General features: G+C 58.5%; 1 protein-coding gene and 1 long non-coding RNA gene across 2 annotated transcripts; both read left to right on the top strand.

Moving 5' to 3' along the window:
• Nucleotides 1-3,079: 3,079 nt before the first annotated feature.
• GPR37L1 (G protein-coupled receptor 37 like 1) lies at nt 3,080-18,689 on the top strand. Its single transcript, XM_007054307.3, has 2 exons — nt 3,080-4,103; nt 17,357-18,689. Exons 1-2 carry the CDS (start codon nt 3,345-3,347, stop codon nt 18,170-18,172), a joined length of 1,575 nt encoding a protein of 524 aa, XP_007054369.2. The 5' UTR covers nt 3,080-3,344; the 3' UTR covers nt 18,173-18,689.
• Nucleotides 11,257-16,826, top strand: LOC122463434. The gene is made up of 3 exons (XR_006286806.1): nt 11,257-11,267; nt 14,944-14,951; nt 16,440-16,826. It is a non-coding gene; the product is annotated as an uncharacterized LOC122463434 (long non-coding RNA).
• Nucleotides 18,690-19,373: the final 684 nt, after the last annotated feature.

Below are 19,373 nucleotides of genomic sequence, written 5' to 3'. Positions count from 1 at the left end.
AGAGAGTCTGATGCCGGGGAGCCCACAAGCTGGCTGCACCCCAGCACTCTCCCTGCAGAAAAGGACCTGGGGGTTACAGTGGACGAGAAGCTGGCTAGGAGTCAGCAGTGTGCCCTGGTTGCCAAGAAGGCCAGCGGCATATTGGGCTGCATTAGTAGGAGCATTGCCAGCAGATCGAGGGAAGTGACTCTTCCCCTGTATTCGGCACTGGTGAGGCCACATCTGGAGTGTTGCGTCCAGCTTTGGGGCCCCCACTACAGAAGGGATGTGGACAAATAGGAGAGAGTCCAGTGGAGGGCAACGAGAATGATCAGGGGTCTGGGGCACATGACTTATGAGGAGAGGCTGCGGGAACTGGGCCTCTTTAGTCTGCAGAAGAGAAGAGTGAGGGGGGATTTAATAGCAGCCTTCTACTACCTGAAGGGGGGTTCCAAAGAGGATGGAGCTCGGCTGTTCTCAGTGGTACCAGATGACAGACCAAGGAGCAATGGTCTCAAGTTGCAGTGGCGGAGGTCTAGGTGGGATATTAGGAAACACTATTTCACTAGGAGGGTGGTGAAGCGCTGGAATGGGTTATCTAGGGAGGTGGTGGAGTCTCCATCCTATGAGGTTTTTAAGGCCTGGCTGGGATGATTTAGTTGGTGTTGGTCCTGCTTTGAGCAGGGGGTTGGACTAGATGACCTCCTGAGGTCCCTTCCAACCCTAATCATCTATGATTCTATGATTCAGGCCGGCACTGTCTGGGGTGAGTCAAACCCTGCTGGGGGTGGGGTAGGAGTTGTCCCAGTGGAGTTTGTCCGGAGCCCCGTGTCTCTGACGTCTGAGTGCTCAGAGCTCGGGCATGTCTGTGACCCTCATTGGCTATGCTCCAGTGGTGGAGCCAGCCCCACTCTTAGGAGTAGCGCATTGACCTGCCGGGACAACGGGGCACTGGCTGCAGTGTGGTAACCGACAGGGAGGTAAGAACGGGGCAGCCCCAGAGGCAGCTGGCATCCCTGCGGCCAGGCTGACGTGCCGGAACGAAATGCTGCAATGCAAGTGCCTCCTGTCCGGCTCCCCAGCCCGGCGCTGGAGCACTGCCTTGGCCCAGCTCGAGCGCTGGCTGCAGGGGTTGCTAGCGGGCAGCCAGGTGCCTGGCAAGATGTGGGGCACACATCGCTGAGCCACTCGCTCCTCTCAATGGGGAATAAACCCCGTAGCTCAGACCCTCCCGAGCCCCGGTGTGAGCAGCCCCTGCAGGCGGGCCAGGGCGCTCAGCAAAGAAGGTCCCGGATGTGCCCCACAGATGCAGGCTGTGCGGCTGTGGAAAGTCCTGTGCTCATGAGACTGGACGGGGAAGGGCTCACATCCCGGGGGGGAGGGATGGCTCAGTGGTTTGAGCTTTGGCCTGCTAAACCCAGAGTTGTGAGTTCAATCCTTGAGGGGGCCACTTAGGGATATGGGGCAAAAATTGGGGATTGGTCCTGCTTTGAGCAGGGGGTTGGACTAGATGACCTCCCGAGGTCCCTTCCAACCCTGATATTATTTGATTCTGTGACTTTCCAGACAGAAAGGCCCGCTCGCTTTGATTTGCAAGCATGCGGTCGCTGGGAGGTGGGGCGGAACACGCGGCCCATTCACACTGGCATGGGCAACCCGCAGGAACAAACTGCCCCTTCGCCTTGGATCCCTTGGACTTGCAGCCACTCAGCTTTGTCGGAGATTCAGGGTGTCACCGTAGCGTCTTCTGATCCAGTAGCTGCACTAGGCTGAGATCAGGGCCCCACTGCACCCACAGTAACGGCCAGGCCCTGACCCGAGGAGCAGACAAGCCAAGTGAACGAGGTATGGAGGGAGAACAGAAACAGACAGGACCCGTGACGTGCCCAAGGTCACCCAGGGTGCCAGTGGCAGAGATGGGGGTAGACCCCAGGTGTCCTGAGTCCCCGTCCCGCCTCTGTCAGGAATGAGGGCTTGCAGCTGCACCTTCCCCCGCTCCGGGCAGCCTTTGAGCACAGCCAAGCCACAGCAGGGCCGCCCGATTGGCCAAGGAAGTGCCCGAGTCTATCTGCAGCTGGGACCGTCTCTCCTGTGCCTGCCCTGCTCCTGCCTTGTTCCCAGCCTGGCTCCAGCCCTGCTCGGGTCCTGATTCCAGCTCCGCCCCATAGGCCGTACGGCCAGTGACACCATCCACTGGAGCACACAGGTCTCCTTCCATCAGCTATCCGTTTTATTATTTAACATTTCTATTGTGGTAGCACCTAGACACCAACCAGGTCAAGGCCCTGTTGTGCCAGGAGCTGCACAACCCTGCGCTGGCAGTCCTGGCCCCCAAGAGCTGACAGCGTCAGAGGCAAACAAACAGCGAGGGGGAGGCGCCACCCTGTGGGCGGGCAGGAGTAGGCCTGGGGCCAGGTAGCAGCATGCGCAGAACCAAAAACTACCCTCCCAGAACAAAGCATGGCATGCACAGCGCTCCCCCTGGGAAGAGGATGAGAGAGACGCAGCCATGTGGGCCAGCCAGGAGCCATGTCACGTCACTGTCTGCAGGGGCTCAGATACCCCCGGGGATGAGGGTCAGAGAAGAACCGGGAGACACGAGACGAGAGCAGGGAGCTGGGAGAGCGACAGGCGCAGGGCGGTCGAGTCGCGTCTTAGCCTTGTCTGCACGGCCATGGGTGCCTCAGGCGTCTCGACATCCCTCGTGAGCCACTCTGGCATCCTGCTCTGCTTCGCCTCTGAATAGCAGCCCCGTCCTCTGGGCACCTGCCAGCTGTCCCAACCCTTGGGAGTGGGCCTTGGCCTTCTGCTCGGTTTTTTAGGTTTTTCCTTCTTCCTCCCCACGTCGCTCCCTTAGAGGGGCTGTAGCGTTACCTGCATTTTAATCCCGAATGGGGCAATACTGCAGGCGGCTGGATGGCAGCTTGGCCCGGGACTCTGCATCTGTCTGGGCAATGGGCAGCGTTCTGGATGGAGAGCGCACTCGGCATGGGCCTGGCTCCCCCCGTCCCCCGTCCCCACAGCTACAGCCCCCTGTGATCCCAGAGCCCCCCTCTCGGTGGGGTAGGTCGGGGGGTTGGTCGGTTGCTCTGGTGAGTTGCATTGCGGCCACCAGAGGGCCCGGGGCTCTGGCAAGGGCCGGTTTGGCTGCGGGAAACTCTTATTATTCTGGCCAGAGCTCTGCGGAGAACCCAGAGCGGCGGTCGGAGCTGGGAGAGCAGCCTGCAGCCTCTCTTGCCTCCCGGCTCACCCCACGCGGCTCCTCCACTCCTCCTTCAAGTTGGGGAATTTTCCGTCTCTCCGCAGCCCCGGGATTGGGGTCACCTCTGCTTTGCAGGCGCGGTGGAGCTGGTGCCAAGGGAGCGATGCCTTTGCCGTGGTCTCTCATGCTTTCACTGCTGGTGCTGCAGACCTCAGGGGCCATGGCGAAGTTGGGCACTGCCCCGCTGATCCGGGGACGCCGTGCACATCCCGGGCAGGAGCACGGGGACGGAGGAGGTGGTCTGGGGCCTGACCTACCAGACGATGTTCTGTTGGGGTCACCTGGGAAGGTGTGGCACCCACGGGACGGTCACCGGGTCCCGCCAGCCTCAGAACGGCTGACGGGGGAGCGGCTGCGCAGAGGGACCAAGGACGAGGACTCCAAGTCAGTCCAGCAGTACATGCCGGGGATAAGGGTGGAGTTCCCCCGGCCCATCAACCCAGCCAGTCTACAGCCAACCAAGCCCCTGGTGCCATCCAGCACAGACCCTGCTGAGCACCGAGACGGGACCCACACAGACCTGCAAGGCACAGACCCCCGTGGCAACCACCCCACGGCGCCAGACAAGCGTCTGCAGATCCAGAACCCCCTGTACCCGGTGACGGAGAACTCTTACAGCGCCTACGCTGTGATGTTCCTCTCGCTCATTGTCTTCGCCGTGGGCATCATCGGCAACCTGTCGGTCATGTGCATCGTCTGGCACAGCTACTACCTGAAGAGTGCCTGGAACTCCATCCTAGCCAGCCTGGCTCTCTGGGACTTCCTCGTCCTCTTCTTCTGCCTCCCCATGGTCATCTTCAACGAGATCACCAAGAAGAGGCTTCTGGGGGACATCTCCTGCCGCATCGTGCCCTTCATGGAGGTAAGGGGCCGGCGGGGGCTCCGGCAGATGATGTATGCCCGCTCCCGCAGTGCCATTCGCCCGGTGCAGGGACCCAGCACAACCCCTCTGAGTGCCACTTCACCCCTCCGGGCTTGTGCTGGTGTAGGTCCCCCATACGGCCCAGCACTTTAAGCCTCGCCTGTGGCCCAGACATCTGGGTTCAGACAGCGAGTGTGGGACAGGCCCTGTATGGAGCAACCACAACCCCAGTCCCCTTGTAGGGTGACCAGATGTCCTGATTTTATAGGGACAGTCCCAATATTCGGGGCTTTGTTTTATATAGACACTTATTACCCTCCACCCCCTGTCCCAATTTTTCACACTTGCTGTCTGGTCACCCCACCCCCTCAGGCTGTAGTCTGGGGCTCCCAGAGCCACACGGGCTGTGTAGGGTGAGAAAAGGGACTGTAAAATCCTCCCTCATTCCCGCCCAGGGGTCTGCTTTTGCTAACGGACCAGAGACACAGCAGAGACCTCCTCGCTCTTGGGCCCCTAACAGTTGGCACCTAAATAAGTGGCCTGGTCCCCAGTGGTGCGGGGCGTCCACACTAGCCCTCTGGAAACCAGGCACCCTGATCTGGGCACCCAAAGCGAGGGGCCTGGCTCTCAGCACCCCAGCTGCGGGATTGTAGCCAGTGGCTTGGACTGCTGCCAGCCCTGCCAGCTAGGGACGAGTGGACCCCCATTCTACCCCCCACGCTCGCAGCCTGCTAGTGCCAGGCCTGTGTCGCGGCGGGGTGTGCGGGTGGCTAGCCAGAGGGCAGGCGGAGTTGTCGCTCATGGAGGGCAGGCTGAGCCAGGGGGGTAGTACAGTGATGTGGGCCAGATCAGCACCTTGTGTTCAGAATAAACAGACACACTGAGGTGCCATTTTCACAGAGTCACGTCTCTCCCCGTCCGCGCTCGCCCAATACGCAGGAAAACGGGCTGGACTGAAAGAGCTGGAGCCGCAGCGCCTCTGTCCCAGCTTCCGCGCGGTCAGGAGAGCTGGATTCAGGGCTGGGGTGGGGGTCGTGTCCTCGCTGGGGGAGACAGAAGCTGACGCAGGGTCGGGCCATAGACAGACCCGAGCTAGCATTGATCTAGCTAGAGAAATGACCCACGGCAGGGAAGCTGCAGCACCATGGGCTGCAGCCAGGGCTGCACAGAGGTTTTGGGGGGACAGAGGCAAAATCTGAAACCCAGGCCCCCCCAACCCTTCCAAAAAACTTATGACTGAGGGGGGGGGCGGGGGTGTTCCAGCCTCACGCTCACCCCACAGCAGCTGCTCCCATCCTGCGAGGCTGGGCCCAGCTCCCTGCTCCAGGTGTTACAACCTGGCGGCCTCAGGTGTGTCCCAGCCCAGCCATCCCGCCATCACCCCGGAGGGGCAGCCAGGCCAAACCTGAGTGGCCCTGTGACCCTGCACACTAGGTCACAATGCCACTCGGCCTAGGCGCCCTCTGAAACAGGGGGCCCAGGGCAACCTGCCCCTTCCCCAGCCTCCAGGGGCCTGGTACCAGCCCACCCAGGACCCTGGGAAATTATTCAGCCTGCAGCTGCCGTACTGCCCATACTCCAGCTCGCTAGGTCACCGCTGTGTCTGCACGTGCTGCAATCACGCCTCGGCAGTGCAGACCCCACAGCCTCAGGGTACCTGGTCCTGGCAGGGCTGCTCAAGGGCTGGGGGCTTGTGCCTCTGGCTAGTTCAAAGAGTCAAGCTGAGCCGCCGGTAGTGTCTTTCCTGGGCCACCCCAGGGATGAAGGCGGGAGGGTGGGGAGAGGGGCATTGTGAGGGAGGTTACCCTGGAGAACCCGTGCATGCGAGCCGAGGAAAACCCATCCCCGACTCAGCCTCTGCTTGCCCCTGCCAGCCGCACTGAGATCATGGGGGAGGGGGGCTCGAAAGTGAGTCTGGGGGCCGGGAGCTTGGCGCTGGACCTGCTGCAGCCGGGGAGTCCGAGTCTCCCCTCCCTCACCCTGATAGCATCCCTGGCGTCACTCTAGCATAGAGCTGGTGCCAGTGAGAACAGAGAACCCCACTCCCTATTGTCACGGGAGGGACCCTGCAGCCAGCCTGCATGCAGCTGCTGCGCATGGGGGGCCGGATCCTTCCTGACTGCCCCCCTGGGGCCCCTGCCTCATGTCATCGGCCAGAGGTCCATTGGAGTCAACGGGCCGGATCCCCAGCTGATGTGGGTCGACCGTCGCCGCCCTGGTGTCAGTGGAGCTCTGGTGCTGTGCACCAGCTAGAGATCTGTCCCAAGGAGTCAATTCGGGACTGGCCGCAGGCTGCTGGATGTGCCTGGTGCATGGCAGGCCGGGAAGTTGGTCACATTCCCCAGAGCTCTCTGAAGCTCTTCGCTGTGAAATCCGCTGGTCTCAGCCTCACCGAAATGCAGCCTCCAAAAACCTCCCGCACATCCCTGTTCAGGAGAGTCCAGCACTTCGCTGCCATGGTGGGAGACATCTCAGCCCTGCCTCGGCAGTGCCAGAGGCACAGAAAGGTTAGACTGGAGTCAGGAAACGTCTGCAACCATCTGTTTCCTCTTCCATCGCAAACCAGTCTTTTCCTGTTCATCATCAGCGTTTACCGAGAAGGCAAGTGAAGGCAGCCGGTATGTAGCCACCCGATGCCCCCTCCTCCGGTCAGCCGGGCGAGGAAATTAATGCTCTGGTGTAGCATCCCTTCCCTCCTGAAGCCACTCGGCACCTGGATCTCCGCAACTGCTGCAGGTTGCCAATCCCTTCGACTGACCTGCACGTGGCAGGGCCTGGCATCGGGCGCTGCGTCTGTCCAGCCCTTACAGTGCGGTCCTGGACATGCGCAGCTGGAACGCAATGTAATTCATAATGGCTAACGAACCAGCACCTATTCGGCTCCGCGGGGCCAGGGCGGGGGGTGGTCTTTGTAGTTTCTGCCTCGTGCAATAACGTGCTGCAAGGCAATGCGGGTGTCGTGGAGTCCCCGGGCCATGCTCTGGAACTGCTCCCCATGAAGCCAGGCAGGACTCTGGGGAAGTCTCCTTCCTGTGAGCAGCCTGTCTGCAGGACACACAGCTCACACGGCTTCCACCTTCCTGGGTCTGACCTCGGACCATTCAGCATCCTCTGCCCCTCCGTGCGCTTCCCACAGCGAGTCCACCCAGGCGGGGTCCTGGGGAAGCCAGAGGGTCCTGCACCCCAACTCCGCAGTCAGACGTGACTCTCAACCAGCCAGTAAAACAGAGGTTTATTAGACAACAGGAACATGGTCTAACACAGAGCTTGTACGTGCAGAGAACAGGACCCCTCAGCTAGGTCAGTGAGCCAGACAACCACGTCTGCCCTTCACTCCATGTCCCAGCCAGCCCCCAACTGAAACTCCCTCCAGCCCCTCCTCCTCTGGGCTTTGTCCCTTTCCCGGGCCATGAGGGCACCTGATTCCTTTGTTCTCCGACCTTTTAGCTCTCACCTTGCAGGGGGGAAGGGCCCAGGCCACCAGTTGCCAGGAAACAGGGTGTCGGCCATTCTCTGCGTCCAGACCCCTGCACACACCTGCCCTCTAGGGCTCTGCAATGATCATACACCCTTACCCCACCCCCTAGGTACTTAAGAACTGCCTAGGGGAAACTGAGGCACCCCCACACTATTCAGAGGAAACATTAAGAACAGTCCCACTTCGTCACAGCGGGAAATACCTGGAAATACACCCAGTGCAGGGGCCGGTGCGAGGCTCCCCCGGGGCTTGGGCGGGCCTGGGCGTTATGCTGGGCCCACTGCCCTGGGAGGAATCCCATCCCTGCCGAATGGTGCTCGGACACCTCATGCTGTACGTCCCGGGCCGGGGGCTGGAGGCTGCTCCGGGAGGGCGGGGAGCGGCCCCGGTGGTGCGCCCAGCTGCAAGTGATGCAGCCGGCACAGCCCCCTGCGGTCAGGCTGCTGTAAGGACGCATTCAGTGGCGGAGGTAGCCGGGATAATGGGCCTCGGTGTTGGGCAGTGTCAGTCTGACGGGGGGCGTAGTATGCGCTCAGCCAGGCGCTGCTGCATTGGTCACCACTTGCTCTCTCTGGGGGGATCTAGGCTGGGCGCTGGGGCTGTGTTCATGGGCCGTGTCTTAACAACGTACTGCTGGGGCTCCCCCCCCCCCGGCCCTCGAGACCTGCAGCTGGCCAGGTTCACTGGTTGGCCTCCAGATTGCTCCTAGGTCACCCTAGCACCTGGGCGGGCAAACTTTTTGGCCCGAGGGCCGCACTGGGTTTCAGAAATTGTATGGAGGGCCGGTTAGGGCAGGCTGTGCCTCTCCAAACAGCCAGGCGTGGCCCGGCCCCCGCCTCCTATCCAACCCCCCCTTTTTCTGGCCCCCTGACAGCCCCCCAGGGACTCCTGCCCCATCCAACCACCACTGTTCCCTGACGGCGTCCCCGGGACCTCTGCCCCATCCACCCCCCCTTGATCTCTGTCCCCTGACTGCCCCCGGACCTCCCACCCCTAACTGCCCCCCACCACCCTATCCAGCCCCCCCCCTTCCTGACTGCCCCCCCGGCCCATCCACCGCCCCTGTTCCCTGACCGCCCCCGGAACCCCCGCCCCTGACTGCCCCCCGCCACCCCATCCAACTCCTCCTCCCCTTCCTGACTGCCCCCCCCAGGACCCCTACCCCATCCAACCACCCCTTCTCCCTGACTGCCCCCAGAACCCCCACCCCTGACTGCCCCCGCCACCCCTTCCAACCCCCCCCTCCTTCCTGACTGCCCCCCTGGCCCATCCACCGCCCCTGTTCCCTGACCGCCCCCGGAACCCCCGCCCCTGACTGCCCCCCGCCACCCCATCCAACTCCTCCTCCCCTTCCTGACTGCCCCCCCAGGACCCCTGCCCCATCCAACCACCCCTTCTCCATGACTGCCCCCGGAACCCCTGCCCCCATTCAACCCCCCCATTCCCCGGCCCCTGCCCCACCCCCCGAACTCCCCTGCCCTCTATCCAACCCCCCTTCCCCGCTCCCTGCCCCCTTACTGTGCTGCCTGGAGCACCGGTGGCTGGGGGGGCGGCTGCACCAGGACAGACAGCCGCGCCGCCCGGCTGGAGCCAGACACGCACCGCGCGGCACAGAGCACAGGGTCAGGCCGGGCTCTGCAGCTGCACTGCCCGGCAAGAGCTCGCAGCCGCCCCCGCCCAGAGCTGAGGCTGCGGGAGAGGGGGAACAGCGTGGGAGGGGCTGGGGGCGAGCCTCCCAGGGCAGGAGCTCAGGGGCCGGGCAGAACGCTCCCACTGGCCGGATGTGGCCCGCGGGCCGTAGTTTGCCCACCTCTGTGCTAGAAGTTCAGAGGGGTGCAGGGTTCAGAGCCTGGGGAGGGGGGCGTAGCTCAGTCCCTGGCCAGTGTTGGTCCTTTCGGGGGGGGGGGGCCCGCAGGAGGCGGGCGGTTGCTGGGTTTGGAAGCAAATGGCTCGGTAGTGTGCTAGGCTTAGTGAGGCAGCTAGAGCGGGCTCAACCCAGCTCCTCCTCTAGCCTTCAGAAGCCCAGGAACGTGCTGCAGTGGGTCCCGCGCCGGGAGGCTGGGTCCTGGCTGCTGCATGTCCTGCCCCGCAGAGACTCTGGGTCCGTCCACGCTGCAGCCAGCGGAGTGACTGCACCACGGTTGGCATCTCCGAGCTAGCGGCAATAAGAGTAGCCGCGAGGCCACGGCAGCATGGGCTGGACGAGTCCGTCCGGACCCTGGGTCTGTACTCGGGTGGCTGGGTTACCGGCGCTAGCTAGCTCAAAGCCAGCTGGCGTCTGTCTACACAAGGTGCAGCCACCCTTGGACTGGAGTGCTGAATGGCCACCTTCAGGAGCTGCCCTCCTGCCTCCTGGCTTGAGGAAGGGTCAGGCCCTGGCAATGGGAGGGGTAGGGCATGTTGGGGGTGCAGGCCAGGCCAGGGGGGCTCCCACAGTCCCAGCAGCCACGAACCTCTTCCTCTCCCTAGCGTAGTGCTCCGTAGCCGGCTTTCTTGGGGCGAAGGCTTTGTCTGCACAAGGAAGTGGCCCCGCTGTGACTACATCGGTTCTGATGCCGATACAGCCCCCCGGGGGTGGGTGCTCTTATTCCAGTTTAAGAATGTCCACATGGGGGGCTGCACTGATGTACCCCAATCCAGTTTCACACTGATTTAGCCCAGCTGGGGCCATTCTTTCCTGTAGCCGAGTTCCAAGAGCCGGGCTGCATCCCTGGAGATTGGTCCGGTCCCTAAAGGTACATCTGCCCAGCTCGGGTAAACGTCCAGATGCACCAGCTCCGCTTAAGCTAGGACCTAAAACTAGCCGCGTGCCACTTGGCCAGCCATCCAAATCCAATCCTGCCCGACCCCCGGGGACGTACCTGGCAGCTACTGTGAGCTACCGTGGTTGCATTGCTCCACCTAGCACAGGTCTGTCTTCCCGCACTGCGTAGCGCCCTCCCAGCTGCTGAATAGAGGGGCCCTTAATTTCTCGGTGCCCCATAGCTTAGAACCGCCCATCCTTTCTCTTGTCCAGTTAGACCAGAGGTGGCAGAACTGGGGGTGGGGGGTGGGGGTGGCAGGCTGAGGGGAAGCACCCGCAAGTGGAAATATTGCGATCTGTGTTCTGCCCCCCATGCCCGGAGTGACTGGAGCATGTGGGATCAGGCCGGGCAGCAGGAAGGAATTGGGGTGGTGGAACCGGGGCTGGCAGCAGCTGTCCCCGGCGAGAGAGACACCCTGACCTCCCGTTCTGTACCACTGCCCCTGATGCTCCACCCCCGCATTCAAAATGAGCTCCCACGGCATCAGAGTTCAACTGCGAGCTCTCACTGTCTGTGTGTGTGCAGCGCCTGGTGCAACGGGGCCATGAGCTGGTGTGGACAGCACTGGAATACCGATAGCAACAGCTGAGGGACCCAGGCAGGGGTCCCAGGGGACGCGCTGGGATCAGGGTGAGGGGACGCTGATGTAAGCAGGCAGGGAGGCGGGCGGAGGTGAGAGCGCTGGGCAGGAAGGGACCGCTGCAGAAGGAACGTCCTTGTGTCTCTGCTGATGATGCAACAGCCAGTGCGGGGGTGGTGAGCACCCCGGCGGCACTGCTTAGACGGATGGTGTGGACATGCTGGAGTGAGGGCTGAGTACAGGATGGCGGTGGGCAGCACCCTGCCATCCCCAGAAGGGCCTGTGCCAGCATCCCCAGGGGAGTAACTTTTTTTAAATGTTAAAAGTTGGTTTAAAAAAAAAAAAAGGGACCAATGTCAGATATTTGCTGAGCACTGAGAACTTCCCTTGCAGAGGTCAGAAAGGGCCATGTGTGCTTGGCAGGGGGTTGCCCACTGCTGGTTTACAGTGTCCAGTTCTGGTGTCTGCAGGATTTTGCTGTTGAAGGATGTTGATAAATCGGAGAGGGTTCAGAGAGAGCTGTGAGATGGATTAGAAAACCTGCCCTATAGGGAGAGACGCAAGGAGCTCCAGCGATTTACCTTAACAAAGAGAAGGTTGAAGGGTGACTTGATCTGTAAAAAGAAAAGGAGTACTTGTGGCACCTTACATGGGGAACGAGGAGTTGATCATGGGCTCTTTAGCCTAGGAGCTAAAGGTCTAACACAGTCCAATGGCTGGAAGTTGAAGCTAGACACATGCAGACTGGAAAGCCTGTAATTTTTTAACTGGGAGGATAATTAACCATTGGAACAAATTACCAAGGGCTGTGGTGGATTCTTCCCTGGCAAATTTTAAATCAAGACTGGATGTTGTTCTAAAAGATCTCTTCTAGCTCCACAAGCAGTTAGTTCGGGGATGGGCTCTGGTTTTCCTGCGCTGTACAGGGGTCAGACTAGCTGCTCCCAATGGTCCCTTGGGATCTAGGACTCTGGGGAACGGTGGAGCCCAGCGAGCGCACGTGTGTGTGAACAGTTGTGCACGGACAGTGACCGTTTCTTTAGCACAAGGGCTGTGGGATTGGGGTTGCGAGTGAGTGGGCAGTGCTGGCGTGGTGGCTGCAGAGTGGCTGATGGTGTTTATTTTCTCTCTGAACCCTCCCAGAACTTGGCATTTTTTCCAACCAATTGTGTCCTCTTCCTTTGGCAGAGGGAGACGTTTTTCCTGGGTTTCTCAATGCAGCGGAAATGCCCAGGGGCTGATTTTGGACAACAACAGCTTGGGCTTGTTCAGCACACGGGGGAGTGGATAACGAGGGATGGGAAGGCCTGCAAGGAGCCTGGTGGTGGTCCGAAGGCATGCGGCCACTCGTGAGCCTGGGTCTCCCCCTTGTTTTCAGCTGCTGCGTTGCCTTAATCATAGAATCATAGAACCATAGAATATCAGGGTTGGAAGGGACCTCAGGAGGTCACCAACCCCCTGCTCAAAGCAGGACCGATTCCCAATTAAATCATCCCAGCCAGGGCTTTGTCAAGCCTGACCTTAAAAACTTCTAAGGAAGGAGATTCCACCACCTCCCTAGGTAACGCATTCCAGTGTTTCACCACCCTCTTAGTGAAACAGTTTTTCCTAATATCCAACCTAAATCTCCCCCACTGCAACTTGAGACCATTACTCCTCGTTCTGTCATCTGCTACCACTGAGAACAGTCTAGAGCCATCCTCTTTGGAACCCCCTTTCAGGTAGTTGAAAGCAGCTATCAAATCCCCCCTCCTTCTCTTCCGTAGACTAAACATCCCCAGTTCCCTCAGTCTCTCCTCATAACTCATGTGTTCCAGTCCCCTAATCATTTTTGTTGCCCTCCGCTGGACTCTTTCCAATTTTTCCACATCCTTCTTGTAGTGTGGGGCCCAAAACTGGACACAGTACTCCAGATGAGGCCCCACCAATGTCGAATAGAGTGGAACGATCACGTCCCTAGATCTGCTGGCAATGCCCCTACTTATACATCCCAAAATGTCATTGGGCTTCTTGGCAACAAGGGCACACTGTTGACTCATATCCAGCTTCTCGTCCACTGTCACCCCTAGGTCCTTCTCTGCAGAACTGCTGCCGAGCCATTCAGTCCCTAGTCTGTAAGTGGTGCATTGGATTCTTCCGTCCTAAGTGAAGGACTCTGCACTTGTCCTTGTTGAACCTCATCAGATTTCTTTTGGCCCAATCCTCTAATTTGTCTAGGGCCCTCTGTATCCTATCCCTACCCTCCAGCGTATTTACCTCTCCTCCCAGTTTCGTGTCATCTGCAAACTTGCTGAGGGTGCAATCCACACAATCCTCCAGATCATTTATGAAGATATTGAACAAAACCGGCCCCAGGACCGACCCTTGGGGCACTCCACTTGATACCAGCTGCCAACTAGACATGGAGCCATTGAGCACTACTCGTTGAGCCCGACAATCTAGCCAACTTTCTCTCCACCTTAGTAATCCATTCCATCCAGCCCATACTTCTTTAACTTGCTGGCAAGAATACTGTGGGAGACAGTGTCAAAAGCTTTGCTAAAGTCAAGGAACAACACGTCCACTGCTTTCCCCTCATCCACAGAGCCAGTTATCTCGTCATAGAAGGCAATTAGATTAGTCAGGCATGACTTGCCCTTGGTGAATCCATGCTGACTGTTCCTGATCACTTTCCTCTCCTCTAAGTGCTTCAGAATTGATTCCTTGAGGACCCGCTCCATGATTTTTCCAGGGACTGAGGTGAGGTTGACTGGCCTGTAGTTCCCAGGATCCTCCTTCTTCCCTTTTTTAAAGATGGGCACTACATTAGCCTTTTTCCAGTCATCTGGGACCTCCCCCAATCGTCATGAGTTTTCAAAGATAATGGCCAATGACTCTGCAATCACATCCGCCAACTCCTTTAGCACTTTCGGTTGCAGCGCATCCGGCCCCATGGACTTGTGCACGTCCAGCTTTTCTAAATAGTCCCGAACCACTTCTTTCTCCACAGAGGGCTGGCCACCTCCTCCCCATGCTGTGCTGCCCAGTGCAGTAGTCTGGGAGCTGACCTTGTTCGTGAAGACAGAGGCAAAAAAAGCATTGAGTACCTTAGCTTTTTCCATATTCTCTCTCACTAGGTTGTCTCCCTCATTCAGTAAGGGGCCCACACTTTCCTTGACTTTCTTCTTGTTGCTAACATACCTGAAGAAACCCTTCTTGTTACTCTTAACATCTCTTGCTAGCTGCAACTCCAGGTGTGATTTGGCCTTCCTGATTTCACTCCTGCATCCCCGAGCAATATTTTTATACTCTTCCCTGGTCATTTGTCCAATCTTCCACTTCCTGTTAGCTTCTTTTTTGTATTTAAGATCAGCAAGGATTTCACTGTTAAACCAAGCTGGTCACCTGCCATATTTACTCTTCTTTCTACACATCGGAATGGTTTGTCCCTGTAACCTCAATAAGGATTCTTTAAAATACAGCCAGCTCTCCTGGACTCCTTTCCCGCTCATGTTATTCTCCCAGGTGACCCTGCCCATCAGTTCCCTCGGGGAGTCAAAGTCTGTTTTTCTGAAGTCCAGGGTCCGTATTCTGCTGCTCTCCTTTCTTCCTTGTGTCAGGATCCTGAACTCGACCATCTCATGGTCACTGCCTCCCAGGTTCCCATCCGCTTTTGCTTCCCCTACTAATTCTTCCCAGTTTGTGAGCAGCAGGTCAAGAAGAGCTCTGCCCCAGTTGGTTCCGCCAGCACTTGCACCAGGAAATTGTCCCCTACACTTTCCAAAAACTTCCTGGATTGTCTGTGCACCGCTGTATTGCTCTCCCAGCAGATATCAGGGTGAGTGAAGTCTCCCATGAGAACCAGGGCCTGCGATCTAGTAACTTCCATGAGTTGCCAGAAGAAAGCCTTGTCCACCTCATCCCCCTGGTCGGTGGTCTATAGTAGACTCCCACCACGACATCACCCTTGTTGCACACACTTCTAAACTTAATCCAGAGACTCTCAGGTTTTTCTGCAGTTTCGTACCGGAGCTCTGAGCAGTCATACTGCTCCCTTACATACAGTGCTACTCCCCCACCTTTTCTGCCCTGCCTGTTCTTCCTGAACAGCTTATATCCATCCATGACAGTACTCCAGTCATGTGAGTTATCCCACCAAGTCTCCGTTATTCCAATCACATCATAATTCCTTGACTTTGCCAGGACTTCCAGTTCTCCCTGCTTGTTTCCCAGGCTTCGTGCATTTGTGTATAGGCACTTGAGATAACTCGTTGATCGTCCCTCTTTCTCAGTATGAGGCGGGAGTCCTCCCCTCTCACGCACTCCTGCTCGTGCTTCCTCCTGGTATCCCACTTCCCCACTTACCTCAGGACTTTGGTCTCCTTCCCCCGGTGAACCTAGTTTAAAGCCCTCCTCACTAGGTTAGCCAGCCTGCTTGTGAAGATGCTCTTCCCTCTCTTCGTTAGGTGGAGCCCGTTTCTGCCTAGCACTCCTCCTTCTTGGAACACCATCCCATGGTCAAAGAATCCAAAGCCTTCTCTCCGACACCACCTGTGTAGCCATTCGTTGACTTCCACGATTCGACGGTCTCTACCCAGGCCTTTTCCTTCCACGGGGAGGATGGACGAGAACACCCTTGCACCTCAAACTCCTTTATCCTTCTTCCCAGAGCCATGTAGTCTTCAGTGATCCGCTCAAGGTCATTCTTGGCAGTATCATTGGTGCCCACGTGGAGAAGCAGGAAGGGGTAGCGATCCGAGGGCTTGATGAGTCTCGGCAGTCTCTCCGTCACATCGAGAATCTTAGCTCCTGGCAAGCAGCAGACTTTTCGGTTTTCCCGGTCGGGGCGGCAGATAAATAACTCAGTCCCCCTGAGGAGAGAGTCCCCGACCACCACCACCCGCCTCCTTCTCTTGGGAGCGGTGGTCGTGGAACCCCCATCCCTAGGACAGTGCATCTCATGCCTTCCAATCGGTGGAGTCTCCTTCTGCTCCCTTCCCTCAGACGTATCATCTAGTCCACTCTCCGCCTTAGTACCTGTGGAGAGAACATGAAAATGGTTACTTATCTGTACCGGCGTTGCTGGTACATAGACGTTCCCCTTTTTTCTTCTGGAGGTCATATGATGCCAAATTTCTTCACCGTCGTCCTGTCCCTGCTGCGCAGCCTGCTCTGAATCTTCAGAACCTTGTGTCCGTAGGAGCATATTCTGATGTCCGTCCAGGAAATCTTCAGTTTCTCTTATGCAACACAGGGTCGATACCTGTTTCTCCAGACCTTGAATCTTCTTTTCCAGTATGGAGACCAGCTTGCACTTTGTACAGACAAAGTCACATCTGTCCTGTGGAAGAAAGACAAACATGGCACATCCAGTGTAGGTCACAACAGCTGAACACCCCCCATCCATATTACCTTCCTTCTACAAGCTTCCTCAGGAGTTGTAGTAATTACTCAGAGAATCCGGCAAGATGTAAGCCTCAGCGGGCTCTCCCCAGGCCAACTCCTTCTGTTCGCTGCTGTGCTGTTCGCTGCTCAGCTGGTTCGCAGCTGACTGGCTTTTTATACAGTCAGGCCCACTTAAGGCTCACCTGGAACAAAGCACTCCCAGTTCCCGCCCTTTTCAAACAACCAATCAAGCACACGCTTAAGTGAGCTTCCAACCCCTCGTCCGCGCTCTTTGGAGCTGTTATGGGAGGGGCACGCGGGACAGGCATTCTAGTCAAGCGGGTGAAAAAAGAGAGCCCTGGCCTGGAGGGATGAGCACAGGGGCTCAAACCCTCCTGGCTCTGCCGCTGGACTCCCTGGGCAGCCTCAGGCAAGTCACTGAATCCCTCTGCCTCAGTTTACTCCCTGGGGGCAGCTCGAGCTCCCTCCCAGGTGCGGTGAGGCTCCCTGTAATGTCCGTGCCGTGCTCTGAAGGTGCAGTTATGTCTCTGGCTGCAGGCACCTCTTAGGCACTTGCATTGCACAGTCACTCACAGGAATGTGTGTGTAAACTGGGTTTGTAGCTGTACTTTCACCTCCCCTGGAGCCCTTGCTCCTGCCCTCAGAGTGCTCCCCACTGCTGCAGAAGAAGCAGGAAATGGTGTTCTTGGCCCCTTAACAAACACGCGGGTGGCTGGGAACTGTTGTGATGTGTGGTTATTAATTCCTCAGTGGCTGCTTTAGAAATTCAGGGCTTTGGAATCTGGGAAATGGTCAAACTTTGGCAGGTGGGTCAGATTTGGGGCACAAGCCCTGGGAAACCCCTTAAACTCTGGCTCAGCAGTGTTCTCACTGACCAGCAAAGAGCCGCCTTGCAAACTTCCATCTCACCAGCTGTAAAGGCCTGATGTGTCTCTGGCCAATGCAACCCTGTCTCCATTTAGTGCCACACAGTGACCCCAGCCTGTCTCTTCTTCCATGTCCCCAGGTGTCTTCCTTAGGTGTCACCACCTTCAGCCTTTGTGCCCTGGGCATCGACAGGTTCCACGCAGCGACCAGCCCTCAGCTCAAGATGCGGCCCATAGAGCAGTGCCAGTCTATCATTGCCAAGCTGGCGGTCATCTGGGTGGGCTCCATGACCCTCTCTGTGCCGGAGATTCTCCTCTGGCAGCTGACGCAGGACACATCGCCAGTCTCCGGGGTGGTGACCGAGTACTGCACCATGAAGCCTTCACTGGAGCTGCCGGAGTCCGTCTACTCCCTGGTCCTCACCTACCAAAACGCCAGGATGTGGTGGTATTTCGGCTGCTACTTCTGCCTGCCCATCCTCTTCACCGTGAGCTGCCAGCTGGTGACCCGAAGGATCAGCAGCACCGAGAAGAAGGCGGAGTGCCGGGGGTCCAAACACGGCCAGTGCGAGAGGCAGCTCAACTGCACCGTCATAGGCCTGACGGTGATCTATGGCCTGTGCACCATCCCCGAGAACATCTGCAACGTCGTGGTGGCCTACCTGTCCCCGGATATGTCCAAGCAGACCTTGGACATGCTCAGCCTCATCAACCAGTTCTTCTTGTTCTTCAAGTGCTCCGTCACCCCCGTGCTGCTTCTCTGCCTCTGCAAGCCACTGGGGCAGGCCTTCATGGACTGCTGCTGCTGCTGCTGTGAGGAGTGTAGCCAGGACGCGGCCTCCAGCGAGGGCAGCAGCTCAGACAGCAAGCTGAAGACGGAGATGTCCTCCTCCATCTTCTTCGACAAGCCCAGGGAGTCGCCTCCCCCGATCGTGGCCCTGGGCACGCCTTGCTAAGCTCCACCAGCCCCGAGGGAAGCAGTAGAGATTGTTCCTTTGGCGTCTCCCAAGACCAAATGTTGTTACTTTAGTCTGTGTCTGCACATGAGATGGAGCGGGGCATCTTCATGCCTGCCATGGGCGTGTTTGATACCCAGCAAGGACGTTTGTGCTGTGGCCGGCCGATGTGGCTTCTTAGGGAGCTCTCCTGCCTTTGCTGGAGAGTCACCAAGGCCACGGGCACCTTCCAGTCGCAGTTCCCTGGCACGGCTCCGAGGAGTTGCTGGCCTGGGTGAGGGGATGTCTCGGAAAGGTCCCATCTGCAGCACTTCAAGGACTGAGAGTTGCCATAGTGTCTCCTAGAGGACGTAGTGACTATTAACCTGTCCGACGTACCCTGGGTTCTCACCATCCTCCTTCGCCCCCAGCCCGTCCTCCAAACCGGGAGGCAGCTGCAGTGAAAAGACTCCTGTAGGATCTAAACTCTCCCCTTGTACGAGTACCCTGTCCTCAATAAATCACTAACTAGACAGAACGAAGGGCCTCCAGCTAGGCGGGTTCTTTGATGCAGTATCACAGGGCAGCAGGCTGGGTTCGCTGAGCTGCCCATCGTGTATCCAATGGCCGGGGGCTGCCAGCCCAGCTCTTTCGGATTTAGATCAGTGTCTTCCCACGCAGTGCTTCCCTCCACTCCAGGCATGGGGAGCCGGCGGCCCATCCTGGGGGGCTGGATGCTGGGAAGGGCTGGTCATTTAGATCAGTGTCATCGCCCTGTGTAACTGGAGACAATCCAACTGAGCCTGCTGGGCCGGGTGCTGGGGCCCAGGGGAGCCGTGCACAGGCAGGCAGGGGACAGGTAACGAAGTCACCTGTCTGCTCCCACGTTCCTGGGGCTGCTCTATGTTACGCTGGCAGGAATCAGCCCCTCGGGATAGTTCTCCCAGTGGTGGATGGCTGGAGTGCAAGGTGCTGCTCCTCCCTGGGCCTTCACCTTGACCCATCCCTGACACCAGAGGGGCAGGGAGCAGGTGGTGCCATGCTGGCTATACCCCAGGCTGGCTCCACGCCAGCGGGAGATGCCCCTGTAGCTGAGGCACTGCATTGGTAGCGTTGCTTTCTGGCTGCGGGGCACAGCCCTGGTGGCACAAAGCAGCCCGAAGAGGCCCAAGGATCAGGCTCCCACCTTAGCAGAAACCATGTTAGCGTGGGGCATTTAGCT

This window comes from Chelonia mydas, chromosome 21 (assembly GCF_015237465.2).
Source record: "Chelonia mydas isolate rCheMyd1 chromosome 21, rCheMyd1.pri.v2, whole genome shotgun sequence".
NCBI classification, from domain to species: Eukaryota; Metazoa; Chordata; order Testudines; family Cheloniidae; genus Chelonia; species Chelonia mydas.
This window is presented reverse-complemented; position numbering and strand designations above follow the sequence as displayed.